Source organism: Stegodyphus dumicola, chromosome 2 (assembly GCF_044657685.1).
Source record: "Stegodyphus dumicola isolate Sdum_Otavi_A_Nest chromosome 2, ASM4465768v1".
Lineage (NCBI taxonomy): Eukaryota > Metazoa > Arthropoda > Arachnida > Araneae > Eresidae > Stegodyphus > Stegodyphus dumicola.
The window spans coordinates 96,226,883-96,248,338 of NC_140769.1; the positions used below are offsets into that span (position 1 = coordinate 96,226,883).

The 21,456-nt window shown below is 33.0% G+C and overlaps 1 protein-coding gene across 1 annotated transcript in view; it reads left to right on the forward strand.

The window, feature by feature from the left end:
• Nucleotides 1–9,764, forward strand: part of LOC118179652 (oplophorus-luciferin 2-monooxygenase non-catalytic subunit-like) — a 30,279-nt gene extending 20,515 nt beyond the window's left edge. The window contains exon 4 of the mRNA XM_035348815.1: nucleotides 9,568–9,764. Coding sequence (XP_035204706.1) covers nucleotides 9,568–9,713 — 146 coding nt within the window. The 3' untranslated portion in view covers nucleotides 9,714–9,764. The remainder of the gene's footprint in view (nucleotides 1–9,567) is intronic.
• The last annotated feature ends 11,692 nt before the right edge of the window (nucleotides 9,765–21,456 follow it).

Here is a 21,456-nt window from a genome sequence, read left to right on the forward strand (position 1 = left end):
TTACTAATACACATTTGATGAGGTATAACCCCTTTTCAATTCAAAATTACACTCAAATAAGTGTTATGTTTTCTTATAATTGCACATATATGTTTGCATTATAGGAACTTTCTATCCATTTTCGAGAACTGTAATTTGCTAAATATTACCTCTTTCTGAGAGAAAAACTCCAAACACCATATAAATCATTTAACTTTTCCTGTAGTATAACCACACTAGAGAATAACTATCTTAGAACTATTTTCTTAATATTAAGAACTAAATATGAAATAAGCATATTTCACTGTAGAATATTTAAGGTTTTAACTAAATGAGGATATAACCTTTACCGAATTTAAGTTATTTATCCAGAATTTCCAACAAATGTTTAAAAAATGTGTTGATAGAAAGCAATATATTTATCTATATTTACCTAAGTCATAACTAAGTCTATAACAGATTTTTATCGGCTCCAGATTTACTATCAGTGAGAAAAACCTCAAGTTCACTTTATCTACCCTTGTCAATATACACAAAAAATTCATGAATCATTCTGTAGTACAATTAGCATTTTACATACATTTAATACTAAATAATTTTAATAAACTTTCAATTAGGATTTTTAAAAGAAAAGCATATTTATGCGACATAGTATTAAATTACTCCCAAGCGTTGTTGAGGAAAATGCGATTAAATATCCACATACACATTAAGAAAATCCCACTCGTTAGGAACAGTAAAACCTTAATTAAACGAAATGTAAAATATTGTAATGCATTAATATGAAACCTGAGTAACAAATCATTTCCTATAAGCTGTATACGGCTAAAAATACTTTTCTTATAACTTATTAGCTTTTAAAAAGTAATAGTAAGGTAATGAATCAACGTTTATAGAAACTTTCCTTTTTTTTTCTAAATCTACCCTTTAGTAGTAACGAGAAAATTCAGTCATACTCCTATTTTATTTTTATGTAGGCATGCGCATTTCTTCTAACAGACAAAAATCCGAATATATCTCACTTTTCCAAAGATTTAGCTTTAGACTTACTTTCATCAGAAAAGGAAAATAATTTTACTTAAAAAACAGGATATCTTCTACTCAAAGAACTTGAAACAATTACGATCACATCTATATCTACCACGCAGTGATTTAGTTTCAAACCAAATTTTGATATTGTTTAATCATGCAAGCAACAATTTTCATCTTCGAGTTAAATTTTATACGACTGCAACAGATTTTTCAATGGCTTTCATGCTCACATTGTGTAAAAGACTTCTAGTTTTGACTATTTTAATTATGACTATTAGTTTATTTAAAGTCATGTACATAGTGTGAAAATATAGCAAATTAGTTAAAATTCAGAGTATATTGGAAACTAAAAACGTTAAAATATGGAAAAGAAGTTAAAATTTACACCTAAAATTAAATAAAAGTCAGGTATATCATGTGAAAATATAGCAATTATGTTAAAATTAGGAATATATTGGAAATTATGAAGGTTAAAATGTATAAGAGAAATGAAGTAAACGTCATGTACGTAGTGTGAAAATGTAGCAAATTAGTTAAAACTCAGAGCATGTTGGAAACTAAAAACATTAAAAAGTAGAAAATAAGCTAAAAGTATTGCCTAACAAGTCTGAAAAAACTCTGTGTAAAATGAATTTAAGAATAAAAATGAGTAATGTAATGAAAATTACGGAAAGTATATGTGATATTATGAACAGAAGATTTAAGAAATAAGGTAAACTTCTGAGTGTATAGGATCACTCAATCATTAAATTCGAAAATAATCCTCATTCAAGGTAACTAGGAGATAATCATATACGTAGTAAAACAGTTGGAATACGAAGAAAAAACACAAAGGCTAAAAATTTATTAACGAAGGGAAATCACTTCCGATAAATCAGTAAAATATAATCTCTTATTAAATTGTGATGACATGTAGCAGTTTTGCAGATATTCAGTCATAGGATAAATACAAGTAAGAAAATAATTATCTTTGGAAGAGGTTATACTGTGAAGGAAACATTTCATTTTATATCTGTTTAAGGAAATGAGCTATATCAGTCACTTAAAACACCTACTTGATATATGTTTTTAAGAACTCAATATAAGTAAGAAAGTGATCATATAACTGCTAAATGTCTAAATCACCAAATTAAGAAACAGTATTCACTATGATTTGTATTTGAATAAACTTATGATTTGGTTTAAAATGTGTGAATGAAACCCATTATATATAGCAGTATTATAGACATTCCACTTTAGGCAAGTAACAAAATAAATATTTTCCAAAGACTGTGAAGGAAACATTTTATTACATATCTGTTTAACGAGATGAACTGGATCAGTCACTTAAAACACCTACTTCATATACGTTTTTAAGAACTCAATATAAGTAAGTTCACATGATCATATAACTACTCAATGCCTAAATCACCTAATTAATAAAACCTCAGCACACGTCCTTTTTCTGTGACGTAGCAACTACCCTACTCCCATCCACCTCCTGATAAGGCTCCCTGTCTCCATTTTCAGATAAGCCTCCCTCCCACGGCTCAGCCTTCCTTCTCGGGATCTCCCTCAACTCCAGATCCCTAAGATCCCTAGCCAGAACTCTTATTTCCTCTACTCACATAACAAACAAATAAAGAAGCCCTTCAAGTGTCACATTTACTGCAATGTCCCTGTTTGAAATTAGCTTAAAAATGACATTAATGTTCCATTCACTAGACTGATAGGTGTCGCGAGAGGAAGCAGATCTGCATCGTGGTTTTACATAGTTTATCAGTTATGTCAAATCATTTAGATTATTATGCAGTCGTTCAACATATATAATTTTGATTAACACGTATTCAAATTTATATACTAAACAAACACAGATTCAAACACTGTATTGGTAAAGCTCTGTAAAGCAACGGTTCCCAATTTGTGGTGCACATACTCCTGAGGATAAATGGCAATCTAGTCAAGGGTACGCCAAAGAAAATATGTACATTCCCAGAAAAGTACATAGTATTATAGCAAAGGTTGATAAAAAAACATCCAGAAAGATTAAATTTGTCATCCAATATAAGGAAAAGTAACAGTATGAATTTGTGATGCTACTGTTATTGACCGAAATTTATTTGAAAGCAATATAATTCATTCTACCTAGCCCCTCCCATGCCATTTATATCGCTCAATTACGCACACATATTTTCACTTTGAAAATAAGTTCACATGATCATATAACTTACTTACATTATGAAAACTTTCAGCAATACGCTGACACAGCATGCGTAGAGAGTCTGGAAACTAAGCATATTTTAAGTATGAAAAGGATCATCAAATAAGTTACCCGGATTTCTTTCTTTACAATTGTGAGAAACAAACCAGTTTCAACGTGAGGTTTTGTTTTAAATTATATTTTGTTCTTTTAGAGTTTTAAAATTAAAATTGTTGCTTATATGAAAACAGATAAATGGTTAAAAAGAATATATTTGCGAGAACTGAATGATCATGGATAAAAGCTCTGATTTGAAGTCTGCGTCAACCACTTTCAAGGAATAAGCAAGTCTTAACAGTTGAGGAGGTCAGGATGAAGTTGCAACTTTGATATGAGATAGACTGACCAGTAACAAAAAATTTCTAAATAACGGTCCTAGGTGGGAAAAAAGAAGGAAAGCCTTCTGATGAGTTTTTAAAGCATGAATGAGGACAGAAGTAATCCTCTTTGCATATGTTTTTCTTTCTTTTTTAAATATGAATATGAAACCTTCGTTATTATTGCGCCATTTAGAACAAAACACCCTAATCACAAATAAAAAAGGAAAATAATTTCTCAGCGATTATCTAAGAGTAATAGTGTAAAGCACAAGTATTATGTATTACTAGCTACCGCAGATATTGAGAATACGTTGAATGTTCCGACGGAAATTATACAAAAATATAAAAACTACATTATTGCTCAAAGTTTGTTAACTCCTTTTATTAAAGATGCTGTTTAATATTCGTTGGGAGAATATTTTTGAAACATTAAGGTTTTCGAAAAATCCAGATTATGATTGATGACTAATTGATGAGAGTAGCTACCGAGGAATCGAAATTTAAATACCGCTTTTCATCGCATGGTTATATAAAATGGCAAAGGTTTCGAGAAAAATCTCTCATTCTGCTTCCTCTCACACGAAGATCTGCAAAAGTGAACGTTTTCAAGCTATTAATAATTAATTTTATGAAAATGAAATTGAATATCCCAATTTCTCTGATATTTGTACAGACGGGAAGAAATTACACAGTTTATGGCAGGACGCTACACAACATGTAGCTTGGAACCCTTACTGTCCTACTGCATGTAGCTTGGATCTTTTTCTTAATTTGAGAATTGGTAAAAGTTATTTTTTTCATTAAATCCAATTCAACAAACTCCAGACTATGAAAAGCGTTATAAAGTAAAATGGCTTATATATCCGAATTAGTTAAACTTTATGTCAGTAAAGAGTTGCAGTTGGAATTCGGGAAACTCGAGAGCGAAACTAGATTTTCCATAAACCACGAGTGCATATTTACATAATTTTATAAGCAGTGAAACTGATTTCACATGAAAAGAAATGTCCGTTTTTAAACAATAAATTAATCACAGTTTTCCTTCAGTATGTGTTGTTCTGTTGAAGACAATGCGAAGTTTTTTATGGTGTCTTTGCTTTCTTTAATTATAGATTAATGCGGTAAAAAGTACTTTTTAGTTTTTAATTACTCCGATTCATCCGCGATACATTCTTGCAAATGTTGATCTTTTACAACTTTGTAATTCTCATGAAACTTTGGATTGTTCTTAAATGTGCACTACAGCGACTCAAATTGATTTTCTGCTACTTGAGAATTATTCCGTAATTTCCCTGCATGCTTGTTCCACGACAAGCACTGCACAGTTTATGGCAGGACACCAGAAAACTTCGCATTGGCTTCGATAACGTGACCTATTGTCCTCAAAATTCTAAGGATTCATGATTTTTTTAAAAGTAACATCGTCTTCTGAGCTGTGGCTAACTTCATATTTATTATAAATTCTCAAAGCTTCCAGTTACCATACATTTCTCATCAATTCGGACTTCGAATGAACTACTAAACTGTTTTTAACTTGTATGAAATTTTATATGATATTAAATATTTCTGATGCATTACACGCGTTTTCTGTTCCGCTCATAGATCACCCAAGTTAAGTTTCTAGAGCTATTAATGATTAAAAATTTCCGCTGACCTTTCCTGTAAATCATCCACAAGCATCCATACATCAAACTATTTTTACGAAATTATTTGATAGAAGCAAAATAATATTTTTATCTTTTTAAAAATATTTTTTGAGCGAAAAATATGTTATTTAAAAAGAAATGAAATAAAGCAATTACATTTAGATATTGATGAAGCTAAGTTTACTAATAACTATGTAAAATAAATTAAACAAATTAGTTACTTTCTTTTGGATACTGAGTAGAGCCATTAGGATTTTTTTTGGAGGCCGGAGAGATGAAAAATTAGCAACTGCCTTCGCCGGGAATCGAACCACGGACCTCTGGAATACCGGCCCAGCGTACAGTACCACTACACCACGAGGGCACACTAGGAAGGCGGGAGAAACACCTTACAACTGAATAGTTATAATTTACTACATTTCATGCATGTATATTATTCGCATAAGGACCGCACCACTCGCCTTTTATTTGTACAACAGCCGTACCAGCCGCATGCGGTTTATAAGCCGGCTGTAGCCACCCCTTCTATATATTATTCTAAAACAAGGAAACTGAGGAGAGTGAAGATAGCATCTGAGTTAAGATACCAGATTCATTTTTATTTGTGTATTTCAGTTAAACTTGAAATTTCACTACGATGAATGGTTTAAAAGACTTGCATACATATATATATATATATATATACCTTTCTGAAGAAACAATTAGATGACAAAATGTTTCTCTGACTGTTTTCAAATTGTCTGGCAAAACTGATTCTGTGACCCAAAAGTTAGATTTTTGGAAATCAGTATTGCAAAAAGTGAAACGAAAATATAAGAAACGTTTTATAAGTTTTGATCTGAAAAATTAGTTTTAGCTACAAAAGAAGTCGAAGAGACATAATTAAAATGACTCCAACATTACTTTCTCCCATTCAAAATGAACAGTGGCAACACTGCTCGAAATAAAAAATTTTTATCTCGAGCGTTTGAGACTGTTCCCGTTCGAAAATTTAAGATACTTATCTTTAATCAACTAACTCAACTATTTAAAAGCAATGCGTAGCTACTGCCTGAAATAAAATACTTTTATCTTCCATGCTCACCTTGTTGTCATCCAGTAAAGCATAAGATATTTAACATTCTTAGTTAATGAGTTAATGTGTCTGTTATCGATTAAACAAACTAAGCGATTTAAAGGCAAGCGGAGTTCTTAAGAATACTTTTCCGCTTCTTAATTTAAGTGATTTAAAAAATATGTAGAAATATTAAATATTTTTATGAAATTAGACTAAATGATAAAAATTATAACACATTTTCCCGTTATATTATAATTATTTTAATATTTTAAGTGGCTGGCCCTGCAAGCGGTTAGTAATATAAAAAACAAAATATACCAAAGAAATATAAGCAGTTTCCAATAAAAGTTGTTTTGCACGACTTTCCCCCCCCCTCCCACTCAAAAATGAAATTTTCTTTGCAAGAATGAGTAAATATTAATCCTTCGACAATTGCAAGATTAAGCCATTCTTTCTTCCCAAATACGCGCGATAACTGTTATTCAAATTGCATCGTAAATTTGAAATGCAAGCTGGTTCATTTGTGCCCACTGCGGTTCATAACTGGAATGTACGCTGAGCTCGTTGATGACCATTAAACGGTTGACTAAATTAATTTTGACAAAAATTGCTCTTTTTTCCCCCCAATTCACCATACTTTCTGGTCGCCCTATATAACAGAAAACCACTTTACAAATAACTGTTCTTAAGTAAAGAGTATGGTACTTACATTTAGTTCAACACTTTAAGACCAGGCATACGATTATCAAAATAAATTACTGCGCTCAGATGAAGCAAGGTATTTTCTTATTTTCGAAAATGTTCATTCGATAGAAAGAGTAAAGAAAATAATCTATTTCAAACCTTTCCGAACTTTCCTTTAATCCTTTAACCAGAATTATGTTACATTTGTGTGTCTGTTTATAAACGTAAGCAAACATAGCACACCGTTTCCTTATACACTTTTAGCATAAATTAAATTATGTAGAAAAATGTGTATTTACTGTAAATATCTACATGGGTTTAGGATAGGGTTTAATTTTTAATTGCATAAAGCAGAGGTGTGAAACTCAAATTGCATGCATGCCTTCCCTAAATTTTGAAATCGACGTTTACAAGAAATTTCTGCTAGTTAAACTTTGTAATTCAAACGTAACTGATAGCTGAACATTAAATTTTCGGACTGATATTTATTTCAAACAATTCTAATATGACGAATAAACCTCCAAACGACTTCCTTTATTCTTAACTAAAAATAAACAAATTATGAAAGCTTTTCAATTGGGACAAATAATGACAGCCAATTGTCTTACTTTTCTTTATTAAATTTTTCTTTGATGCATACAGGGAAAATACATGCATGTCAATAATTAAAAACTTTATTTTTTACTATAAATTTCAGTTATGGCGTTCCGATTTTGCTAAAGATTGTAACCTTAGAGAAAAATAAATAGCTATCTTCATCACGAAATGTAGATACTTATAAGTCTTGTAAGTTTTTTTAGACTAATTAATTTTGAACTGTAGAAAAACAAGATAGTTCACATATAAATGTGCTCCGAAACAAAGTGATTACTCTTATTCCAAAAACTTGTAACTGAGGCTATTTATCTTCTGAAAAGTAAGAATAAAACAATCAAACTTATATCGTTAAAATTTTGAGCAAGATTTTATATCACAGTGTAAATTAATTAGCTCCACCTGCAGATTTTCTGAAGCGTTTACTCGAGTTCATTTTTAATGGGACTGAAAGTAATGTAAAAGTGGACTTCAGATCATTAAATTCTTAAATCTTTCTTCAATTTCTTGGTATAGTAAAAATGTTATTAATTTAGGCGAAATTCATTTGAGAACCGTTCAAAATTATTTCGTGGCCCCTCATGCGAGCCGCCAGTTTGAGACCACTGACTACGCAGCCATGCACAAGGAGAGAAAAATGTGTAGTTTTTACTCGTTTAGTAAATTTTACAAGTATGGAAAAAATGAGCAGTTTTTAGAGAAAGTTTAGCATGCAGAGAAAAATATCTACACGATTAGCGAAAAGTGTGTAGTTTACATACGTGTGGAGATCGTATCGCGACTGCAGAAATGTGCATTGTTTTCATACTTCAAGCAATGCTTATACATGAATAAGAAAACTAAATGGGGAAAAGGTTCGTAATTTTCATTTGTACGGAGAGTTTTCCTCAAATGGAGAATTTGTTAATCAGTATATGTATGTAAATGTTCTGGAAATAGGCACGATTAGAGCGTCAAGTAAATTGTGACCACAAACGTCGATTGAAATAGAAATGAAGATTTAATCTGCCTCGACTGCCAAATTTCTTATTCATTGTTCATCGGCATTTCAGTATTCTAAGTGTTCAGAATTTTTTTTCTTCAATATGGATCTACGTTCTACGCCTAACAACACTGCTACATTTCTACGTCTCAGTGTTCCTACATCAGTACTTCTAAATTTGCTTTTTATTATATATATTATATATATATATACAGATAAAGCAACTTTATAAAATTTGCTACAATGTTACTCATCAGAAATGCATTTAACTATATGAAATATATGAATGATATAAATTAATATCAATGTTATAATTATATATATAATCTTACTCATCAGAAACGTTTTTAACTATGAACAATATAAAAGTATACCAAAATTCGAAACTAAAAGCTAATGTAATCAACATATAAGGTATTTCTCCCGCCTTCTTAGTATGCCTTCGTGGTGTATTTGTCAGCATACTCGGCGTGTATTCGAGAGGTCCGTGATTCGAGTCCCGGTGAGGGCATTGCTCATTTTTCCTCTCTCTTGCTTCGAAATACCTTAGTGCCTCTACAGTGGCGCCCGAACTAAAAATAGTGGTGGATGATGATTTTCCACTACCAGAGTTTGGCGACTAGGTCCCCTAATCCGCAGTCACTCTTTAAAAAGGGGAGTATATAAGGTATTTCTCCCGCCTTCTTAGCATGCCTTCGTGGTGTAATGGTGAGCATACTCGAAGCCTATTCGAGAGGTCCGTGGTTTGAGTTCCGTCGAGGGCATTGCTCAATTTTCATGTCTCTTGGTTCGAAATAACCTTATGTCTCTACAAGCATATAGATCAATTAATATAGCAACATCTAATTAAAATGAAAATATACATATACATAACATTTCATTTTTTACTCAGCTGCGAGGAATCCTATTTTTAAAATAATAGATTAAGCTTATGGAAAACGTTGGTGAAAAGTTCTAGTTTAAAAAAATATGTTGCTAAAAATGTTTATTTATTTATTATTTTTATTACTTACTTACTTATTTATTTATTATAGGAACTCCTCTTTCCTGTGATTGCCGCTTGATATGGCTTACAAAAGCAGACAACAGCAAGAAATTCATCCACGCTGAATGCTACGGCCCAGCTTCTTTTAAGGGAAGACCTTTGCATAGTGTACAGCCTCACGAACTGTGGTGTTGAGCGTTGACAACAATACAGCTTTTAATAAATATATATAAACATCCAGTAAAATACAGGGTTGTTATTTATTACATACTTTACATTTATTTCAATCAAAATGAGCCACTTCTAGTGTTGCCATCAATGAATGATATTCATTTGAATAGCCCAAGGTTTTCCTTAATAAGCTTTACTTAAAAAAATAATTATCTTATACAAACAGCATAACAGATATCTGTATCCTATAAATTATTCGAAATCAACAAAGAACACTAGATTATCAAAATTATTGAACTAGATGCAGGAAGAGAAAATTGCAGCATCAGGATTAATTGTTTAAAGCCATGTTAAATATAATTCCAATTCTAGCTATGTAAGCTCTGTCTCTTCTTTTCTACCAGCACGGATGAAGGGTGGAAATAATCCTTTATTAATTCAACTCAGAATAGAAAAGGCTTGTACAACGTGTTTTACAATAACAGCGACCACTTTCAGTGGAACTTAAACGTTTTCAAGTCTAAATAGAATAGTGCTGGATCAGCACGTTAAGTTACGGCTAACTTAAGTTGGTTCTACAAAACCTAACAGGCGTGACGATTGCCCGAAATGGCCAAGGGGCGTACTATCGTAACAGCAACATAAGCAACGAAACGTGCGTTGGCTAGGGAAAACACACTCTGTATAAACTCAGATATTCACCAGTTTAAATACTCACTTCACTTAACTTTAAATTTACAACCTGGCGAGGAAATGCGAGGGGGGTTGCGGAGTTCAGGAACGGTAACAAAATTGGAATAAAATGCTAGTTAACTAAAGGAAACCCTACAGCTATTATATGAAACTCTTAGGTAAACTCATATGCAAAATTAGACTCTGAAAATTCAACAGTCAAACTTACTTTTCTATAAAAAGGACATTCTATATGTTTATGTGCACTTCAACAATTACGTGCCGCAAAGTATCCAGCATAAACTATAACTGATGCCTACATCAAGCAAGTTACATGTGATTACGAATCACATTACTTTTATTATTCTGGATATAAACAATTAATGCTATGTATATGATTGCCATGAATCTTTGAATAGAAGTAATTGTATTATAAGGTATTTCTCCCGTCTTCTTAGCGAGCCTTCGTGGTGTAGTGGTCTGCACACTCAGCGCGTAATTGAGAGGTCCGCGGTTCGATTCCTGCCGAAGGCGTTGGTAATTTTTCATCTTGTCTGCTTCCAAAAATATCTAATTTCTCTACAGTGTATTGCATTAAATCTTGTAGAATTAACACTATTTTATGATCGCTGCTACCAAATCAAGCCTCACATATCCGAAATAAAATCCACGGCATTTTTAATTCCTAAAAATGGCATCAAACTCACAAGTAAGTCTTGATTAGAAATGAAGGAATATATAATTAAAATAACCAGCACACTCAAATACCTCGGACTGACCTGAGAATCAAATCTTCTATATCACATATAATGTATCTCAAATATCAGATGCTAAGAATTATGTATAAACGTCGGGAGTTTCAAGGTGCTAAGTGGAGCCTGAAACCACAATACAGAAAATATTCTACACAAAATGTTATACCATACGCAGCGGCAGTCTGGTCAACAAACAATGCAGAAGAGAAAAGTAAAGCTCCTTCTTCCAAAATCCAGTTTACATTTCCCGGGTTCATCGTACACATTCTACAGCTTCAGCAAATATCCTATACATACACAGACAGAATAAATAGCTACATTACAGATTTTTCTGCAATTACGAAAACAAACGCAATTCCACTCTTATTTCCTTTAGTTATATCATGCATTAAGCACACACGACCACCAAATATGTTGGGAATGGCATCACTACGCCAGCAAATCAAAAGCCAGATAGAGACTGACGTCATGGGACGCCAGAGGAAAACGAACAATTCCGGTTTAGTTAGCTAAGAACGATGTTTGCATGATGTGGCTAGATAGATATTGTAGCTAGATAAATATTTTATATTCTTTTAACTTGTCTTTATGTGTAAATAAAGCTTTTTGCTTAAGTTTAAATGAAGTACTCCATTTATGACAAGATAGCTGTTAATTCATCGGGTAGATGACTTACGAATCCCTTCTGAGCTAGCCATTGTTCGAACGTAACGCCTTACGTAACATATCATTGTGGCGCCAAGACGTGGGGCGCGATAACAGCTAAAATAAATTGAAAATGGAGCTTACACAGCTGAAAACCGAAAGAAAATGTCTAAGAACTTCCTTTACCACATGTGCAAACAAAATTGATGCAGAACTGAAATTAGATATTCCTGATTTGAAGCTACTTTCGATTCTGGAACAACAGCTTAGAGACAAGTTTAATCGACTTGAAATTTGCCAAAAGGAAGTAACGTCACTAATTCTACAATCTAAAGAAGCTGAAAAGCTATATGAAGAAGATTTTATTTCGTCTGAGCCTTATAGAGATAAATATTTTGAACTGTGTTCTCAAATCGAAAAGCTGTCGAAGAATCCTTTAGCTACTGAATTACCAGAGAAGCGGAAATTTAAACTGCCGAAGATCGAACTAAAGAAATTCAACGGCGAAGCAAAAGAATTTTTGACGTTTTGGAGCCAGTTTTCGAAAATCCATGAAGATCCGACGATTCCAGATGAAGATAAATTCCAGTACCTCCTGCAAGCAGTTGTTCCTCAGTCCAAAGCCGCACGGGTAGTGGAGAGCTTTCCGGCAACGGCCTCGAATTATCCGAAAGCAATCGCCCAGCTTCGAGAGAGGTTTGGAAGAGAAGACTTACTTGTACAGATATACGTCAGAGATCTTCTAAGCATGGTTATGCGTAATGCAAGCAGTGGACGTGTGAAGACGGATCTTCCCACTCTCTACGATGATTTAGAAACCAAGATTAGAGCTTTAGAAAGTCTTGGAAGAACGCAAGAGAAGTATGGTGATTTCTTAACGCCTTTAGTTGAATCCTGCCTGCCCGAAGAAGTATTAATTGCTTGGGAGAGAAACAGAAATTTAAAAGAAGCACCTCAGCCTGATGACCGATGCCTTGAAAATTTGATGAATTTTCTGAAACAAGAAGTGAAAGGAGAAGAGATGGTCGTGTTAGCCCGCACTGGGTTTGGTTCTAATCATATTTCTAAGAAAAAGGATACACTAAATAAAAATTTAGATTTCGCCACCGCAGCTGCGTTAGTAAGTACATCAAATTCTGAGAGCCCAGGTAAGCGCAATTTTAACTGTCTCTTTTGTGAAAAACGGCACCCAACTAAAGAATGTTTTTCTGCTAGAAATATGACATTAGAAGCTAAGAAAAATATATTAATTAAAAAAGGGGCCTGTTTTGGATGTTTCAGATTTGGACACACTTTTAAAACATGTCGAGTAAAAAATTCTTGCATGTACTGTAATAAAAATCACCATTCTTTAATGTGTCCCAATCGCCAAGAAAAAGGCGCAAATGAAAAGTCTAAAAGGGACGTAACTGAAACCAGTACATTAACTAATAACTGTAAAACAGAAAATGTTTATTTAATGACTCTAATAGTTAAAATTAAATTTAAGAATGTTGAGCTTAAAGTACGCACATTACTGGATACAGGTTCTCAGCATTCGTATGTCAGTAAAAAATTAGTAGAGAATTTAAATTTAAAACCATTAAGGCAAATTAAATTGAAGCATTCGTTATTCGGTGGAAGAGAAACGCGAACGCAGATTCACGATGTTTATAATTTGTTGATTTCGGCATTAGATGAAACTTTCTCCTTTCAAATCAAAGCACTTTCCGAGAGCAAAATTTGTGGCACAGTGCCAAAAGTGAACGATAGTAAAATTCTTAATGAACTGAAAGATAGAGGCGTCAGTCTAATAAATCTGTTCGGTTGGAGTCAGGGTTATTTTTGATTGACACTTGTTTAGGACATGTGTTAACTGGGAAACATGAGTCAATTGGAGATAGCAATGATGATACTGTTTTGAATGCAGTTTCGTTGTATGTTAGTAATTATTCGATAAAAGATTCATGGTCATAGGTATTTCAGATCCCATTGAAAATAATAGAAAGAATTTAGAACATTCTAGAGTTTTGGAAGAGTTTAAAAATAATGTGAAAATTCTTTCAGACGGTAGATATGAACTTTGTTTACCTTTTAAATCTGATGTGGCCGATTTGCCGACAAATAAAGATTTAACTTGGAAGCGGCATAAAAGGATGTGCCAGCGAGCACAAGATAAAGCATTTTTAGAAGAATATACTACGATTTTCCGAGAATGGGAGAAATTGAATATAATTGAAAAGGTAACTGATAATGCTGAGACGGGACATTTGTTACCTCATCGGCCAGTAATTAAGGACAGTACCACTACAAAAATCAGACCTGTCTTTGACGCGTCAGCCCGAGAAAGTGGTAAATGCTCTTTGAATGACCTTTTGTATAAGGGTCCGAACTTAGTAGAAATAATTCCAGAGATACTTGATAGGTTTCGAATTCATCCAATAGGATTATCTTCAGATATTGAGAAAGCATTTCTGATGCTAAGTATAGCCCCTCAACATAGAGATTTCTTGCGGTTTTTTTATCCGTCCGAGAGTGAACAGATTGTTTACCGACATCGCAGAGTAGTATTTGGGTTAAAGTCGAGTCCATTTTTATTGGCAGCCTCAATTACACATTTATTAGATAATGTACCATCTGAATTTGATGCTATAGCACAAAAACTGAAACATTCTTTTTACGTAGATAATTGTGTTTGTGGTGTTGCAAATATTGAGGAGCAGGAAGATTTTATTGTAAATGCAAAAGATATTTTGTCACGGGGTTGCTTTAATTTAAGAAACTGGGAGAGTAATGTAAAATGTAAGTATGTTTCTAATAGTACTGGTGTCACGAAAGTATTGGGAATTTTGTGGGATCTTGATAAGGACACTCTTAAGTGTAATTTAAACTTTAATCTTGTAAGTGAAGATCAAAATTTTACTAAGAGAATCATTTTAGCTACAGTTCACAAAATATATGATCCAATAGGTCTGTTGAGTCCTGCAATCTTACCACCTAAGCTTTTACTGCAGGAAACGTGGAATTTAAATCTAAAGTGGGATACTCCCTTACCAGATAGTATTCAGATGTCTTTTAAAAGATGGTTTAGAGAAATAGATGCATTAAAAGATATCGAAATCTCACGTTATGTTGAAATAAATGATTCCACTGAAATGCATGTTTTCGGAGATGCGTGCAAAGAGGCATATGCCACCTGTATTTTTTTTAGAACAAGAACCTCTCAAGGGGTAAAAATTTACTTTGTTAGAGCAAAAACCAGAGTTGCACCTTTGAAGAAAGTAACGATCCCTAGGTTAGAGTTAATGGCTTGCTGCATTGGTGCCAGGTTGGCATATTCAGTGAAGCAGGCTTTAAATGCCCATGAGATTAAAACAATATTTTGGAGCGACTCTAGGGTAGCTTTATACTGGTTAAAAGAACGTGGTGATTGGACAGTTTTTGTCTCGAACAGAGTTAAAGAAATAAATAATCTGTTTCCTAATAATGAATGGCGACATGTGCCAGGGAAAATGAATCCCGCTGATCTGATTTCGCGAGGGTGTTCCCCTAAGAAATTGTTAGAATCCTGCTGGTGGAAAGGCCCGGCATGGTTGTTGCAAGCAAGAGACAACTGGCCTGACACCGAAATATTGATAACGGAAACACCCGAAATAACACTTGAAAGGAGAAAGGTTAGGTTATGTAATATTAATTTGCTAGAAGAGGAAGACCTAGAGTGGTTTATACAGACAACGGTACAAACTTTAGGGGAGCTTATAATAATTTTTTAGAAATTGATTGGAGTAAAATAACTCGACAAACAGAAATACAGAAGATCGAATGGAAATTCATCCCCCCCCACTGCTGCCTGGTGGGGCGGATGGTGGGAAAGACTTGTTCGAGTAGTCAAAAAACTTCTTAGGAGAACATTGGGCAGAGCTGTTCTTACCTATGAAGAACTGGAAACAGTTATGTGCGAATGTGAAAGGGTAGTAAATTCGCGACCCTTGACATATTTATCCGAAGATACAGAAGACTTAGTTTCACTTACACCTGCCATGTTTCTGACCGATAGATCCAATTTAGATGTAACTGATATAGACACAGTAGACACCAATCATCTCAGGAAAAGAATCAGATTTCGTGCAAAATTAATGGAAGATCTCCGAGTACGTTTTCGAAAGGAATATTTAGGACTACTTATTCAGAAACGACAGCAAAATTTACACTTTCCAAATATTCGAGTGAATGACGTTGTGTTGATAGGAGATGATATCAAAAAGAGATTGAATTGGCCTTTAGCCAGGGTTACGGAACTGATTCCAGGAAAGGACGGTAAAGTGAGAACAGTTAGATTAAGAACGCAAACTAACAATTTAGTACGTCCGATACAACGAGTGTTTCCCCTAGAAATCCAAGATGATGATTTGTCAGGTTCATGTCATCCAAGTGATCCTCAAAAACATCAATCTGCTGTAAAGTCTTCAGATTCTCATCGTGGAGATGACATGAGTACCTCTCATCATTCAGAAATTTCTGGGTCACCCCGATCTCCGGACCCCACTGATGTTTCCGATGTATGTGACAGTTCTAAGACTATAAAGACACGAGCTGGTAGAACTGTTAAGATGCCACTTAGACTGAACTTGATAGACTTGAATGTTTTGAGTAGCTATCCAGCAACTCAAAGGGGGGAGGATGTTGGGAATGGCATCACTAAGCCAGCAAATCAAAAGCCAGATAGAGACTGACGTCATGGGACGCCAGAGGAAAACGAACAGTTCCGGTTTAGTTAGCTAAGAACGATGTTTGCATGATGTGGCTAGATAGATATTGTAGCTAGATAAATATTTTATATTCTTTTAACTTGTCTTTATGTGTAAATAAAGCTTTTTGCTTAAGTTTAAATGAAGTACTCCATTTATGACAAGATAGCTGTTAATTCATCGGGTAGATGACTTACGAATCCCTTCTGAGCTAGCCATTGTTCGAACGTAACGCCTTACGTAATATAACAAAATACATTTCAAAATATTCTTGTATTAGAGCAATAAATGGAGTAATTCAGATTTAAGTACTCGTTTCACTTAATCTTATTTTCGCAGAATAGTGAGAATCTTGCTATCCAAAGGTGAGAATCGTTTAATTTCTCATGACAGATTTTTCTACATCGAATTCATATCACGGTATACTTTATATAACCTTAACATTATAGATGATAATAAATCAGCATAATGTTTTCGTATAAACTTCATTGTTAAAATATAAACGATAAGAGACGTTATAACGAAGAACTGTGTTTAAAAATGTAACGCAGTTAAAGTATTTTGTTATCAAGAAATCAGTGCAGTGAAATGAATGATTCAAATTGTCTTTGAAAATTACTTGGATTATATTTGCTATTTTAATTTCAGTCTCGTAGGTTTCTATAAACAGAGGTCAGAATCATTTGCTCTTTCATGAGGTATTTTCCAATGTCGAATTCATATCAGAGTATATTTTATAATAACCTGATCATTATAGATGATAAAAAATCAGCCTTATAGTTTCACATAAATTTTACTCTTAAATTATCAATTATAAGAAAAGTATCATTTATAATAAAAACTGGAATGAAGAGCAGTGGTTAATTAAAATGCAGCTGGTAATCAAGGAATGAATGCAGCCATGGCCGCACAATGTAATGAATAATCCACCGTTAAAAATTAGGCAAATGAGCAACCTATATAAAAACAGGTCTGCTGTTTTGCCCAATTTCAAATTTTACACTGGCGTGTTTCCCCATCCAGTTTTAATCAAAACTACCTCTTACATAGCCCGGGTTATTTTCATTACATAGTGCTGCCATCTAGTGTTTGATATTTAAAATATATAAATACTGAATGAAATACGCATATTACTGTTTCTATATAAATAACAGTTTTGAGTACTTTCCAAAATAAATAAATGCATACGAGTAAAAATAATAGGTAAATTAAGTTTGGATTTTTGATAATTATTTAAGCATTTTTAATCGTATCATTGCGTTGACTTTGAATTCGATGTAGACATACAGACCTTCTAAGCAGATTAAGCTCCCCCAGTGATTGAGCGATTAGGAAAGTTGAACCCAACCGACCTCGATGCGATCTCTGACCCAGGCCAACGGGCTGGCTTCATGTTTGTTTTCTGTGATTCTTCTCATGTGTAACGTCAATATGAAGCAGCTTCTTTTAGGGTGTAATCCACGAAAGCATCTCAGATAGATGGCTCTCATGCACTTTGGCATAATCAAATAACCTTCCAAATTGATTATTCTAAGTATACCTTAAGTTTTCCATCGGGCTCAGTTCTGAATCTCGTGAATGCCACTGACTTCGAATCCCATTTAAATAGGTCTAGAAATATCAGCTTTCGAATTATGCTGTTAAAGAGACCACTTTCTTCGTCTCACACCAGGCAAAAAATATACTCCGGATAATGTCTTGAGATTTTATTTCGTTTATTTTGACTTTAACTGCTATCTCTACATATAATAAAAGAGTCTGTCTGAGTGTGTGTCTTTCGTTCGTGCTTGCGCGTAAGCTAACAGACCCAAGGCTACGAAATTTGGTACATAGGTGCATCTAGACAAGATTCAGTGCACATCGAAGCGATTTTTTCAAAATTAGAATCAGATTTTTTTTTATGAAGTTGCATCATTTTGAATAGTTTCATTCTTTTAGAAATGCGGTTTTGGCAATAGTTTTTCATTCAATGCTTTGTATATTGGACTGCTGATTGTTGGAAATATAAGATAAAATGCTGCTTATTTATTTATTTATTTATTTATTGGACACGCAACACGCACATCGCAATCTTCTTATTCTGACGCGCATGTGTCTCGCGAGGTACAACAGAAAGAAAACTGTTTCCCCTCCCCCTCTCTCTTTATTGGATAATGGCAAAGATGTTTGTATATTTTGAATTATGTTATCCACAAAGCACAATTTTGATTGGTTATTGCTTTCTGATGATAGTTTCAATCTTTTAGAAAGGTGGTTTTGGCAACAGTTTTTCATTCATTGCTTTAGATTCTGGACTGCTGACTGTTTTCTCTTGAAAATATGAGATTTATTGCTTATTTCATTGTAATCTTTTCAAATTATGCTTTAATTATATATAATTTTTATTATATAAAATGTTTTGCGGGATTTTTTTAGGAAATAAAGTTCTTAACTTCCTTTATACCATTTGAATTCTTCAGATTTTGCCACGGGAAGGTGGTTAATTTATTTATTAAGATAATTAATATTTGTATTAAGGAATATTGCTTATTTCATTGTAATTGTTTTAATATCTGATACATTTTTAGTGAATTTTTTTGATAAAGTTGTTCGGCAGAGTAAAATTCTGTGCAGGTTTTTAAATTTAATGTTTAGCATTTTAACTTTTATAGTTTACATTTAATGTATAGCATTAGCACTTTAGCATTTTTACAGTACATTTAAAAGCTAGATAAAAGCTGGACGCCTAGTGGCTAGTAATACATAAAATGAGCACCGTTTGCTGGGAATACTCTGCCTACCGCCATCTGACGAAGTTATTTTTTCAGTATAATACCACTACCTTAACCATCTCTCACATCCAGATATAGTTAGCATTCTAAATAAATAAAAGAATAAATCAATGTGGAATCTTCGTTATTTACCTCTGTAACATACATTTTTCTAACAAAAATTTATAAGAGAAAACTTACACCAATTCTTCAGAGCACCACGAGATTAGATTTTTTAAAGCGATTGCAAGTTTAGTACTTTGATTTGAGTTAAGATACTGTGCATATTTTAGCTGGCACATAATGTATTTAAATTTGTTAAATATTTAGATCATCATCACTATGACATGCCACTCAAACCGGTCGACCTTTGCTGTCCTGAAAGTAAACTAGCTCTAGCTTCGAGCACCGATTTTCTCAGACCACAGGATTTAGCTGAAAGTGTTATTGGCTACTGTTTTTGATTTACTTATACATATTTCTGTACGTGCACGACTCATTATACTAGTATTTATTTCAGTAAATTTGATAAAACAAAAGGCACAGACAAAGGCGTTTAATCTGTAGCATAATTATAAATAGCAAGAACCAGAACTTCTCAACGGTGTCAGTATTAACACCCTGGGGTTGATGAAATTGCAAAGAGGCTTAGTGATGATCAAGGGGTCGACTGAGGAAGGACAGCAGAATGAAGATAACATTGATTACAAAAAATAATAATTAGTAAAATTTATGATTAATTTTTTACTATTTTAACTTATATACTGTAGTAATCATAAATTTAATATAAGGAAAATACACTAAAATTATTGAACATGTCTTACAAATCATTGCTACATATTTTAATGCCTGAATTTTTTATGCAATAAGCGAAATATAAAAAAATTAAACGCAGGAACACTAGAAAATACGAAGAAATCATAACTAATGTACTACAACAAAATTTAGAACCACTGAATTGCGATTATCTGATCTTGATATTATAATGCAAGAGGAGTTGATGGTATCGAGGGAGAATGTTCAAGAAAAAGTATTATTCAAAATGCACCGTTATGCACCGTTCGAATATACTGCACACATGCGTTATGTTCAAAATACGCGTGGAATTTAAAAGTTACCTCAGAGAAATATCTCAAAATAAATAGTGGTTGTTGCCGAACGGAAACTATTGATTCCACCTTTTCTGACCTAACGTGTTCAGGCTTTAGTCATGTTAATAATTTACTACGGAAAACAAGGAACAGTTTAAATATTTTTGAAGGAAATAATTTGAGAATTAAGTTAAGCAGTTTTATACCAAATACTAAACAATTTTCAATAATATAATAAGTGCAACCATCGCATTAATTAAATCAAACATTTGTGCAGTTAGAATCTGGGATTTTGTTTCTGAAAACTTGTTTGCGTTTGTAAAAAACAATATAATAAAACAATATAGTAAACCAATTTTTTTTTCAAATTTTCTGTTCCTATATATAGTATAAATTGTTTATGTGCAATTATAAATATTATGGTCATGTGTGTTATACAGAAAAATGCACACAGGTCGGTCGATGAAGAAAACCATATTGTTGGATGCAGTCGATGCACAAAAGGACTCACCATTATACCAGAAAAGAGACTTAAGCTATTTTTAGATTTATATTTTCTTATATGCCAAAATCAGTACAATTTTGACTGCTTTTGAGAATCATTGGCGACTTCTTTCCTCATCACAAAGCTTAATAAAATAAAATAATTTTCTTCCATTTTTTTACAGTACATTAAGAATTAATAATCGAGTTTTATAATTGTCATTCCCAATATCTGTGAATTCGCTAAAGTTACTCGCGTTAAATAATAAATCACGTTATTTAATACGTTAAATTTTTGTATTTGGGACATTAAATCCTAATTTGATACATTAAATCAGTAATCCGCATTTATGTTTTCTTCTGAAGCGTTGACTGATGATGTAATTGCAAGAAAAATATCTTTCATTATTGGAATACTTCCCAGGAACATAATAGAGATTTGAAAAAACGATGTTCCATACAAATGCGATGAATACGGAAACGAATTATTAATCATATTTTGTGAAAATAAAACAAGAATTTATTTTCTGTGATATACTGTGTGCAGATAAATTACAAAATACATTTCTGCTTATCTGTATCACTAAAACACCTGCTGCAAAAAAATAATCACACACAAAATATCAAAATTATCTTTTTTTTCC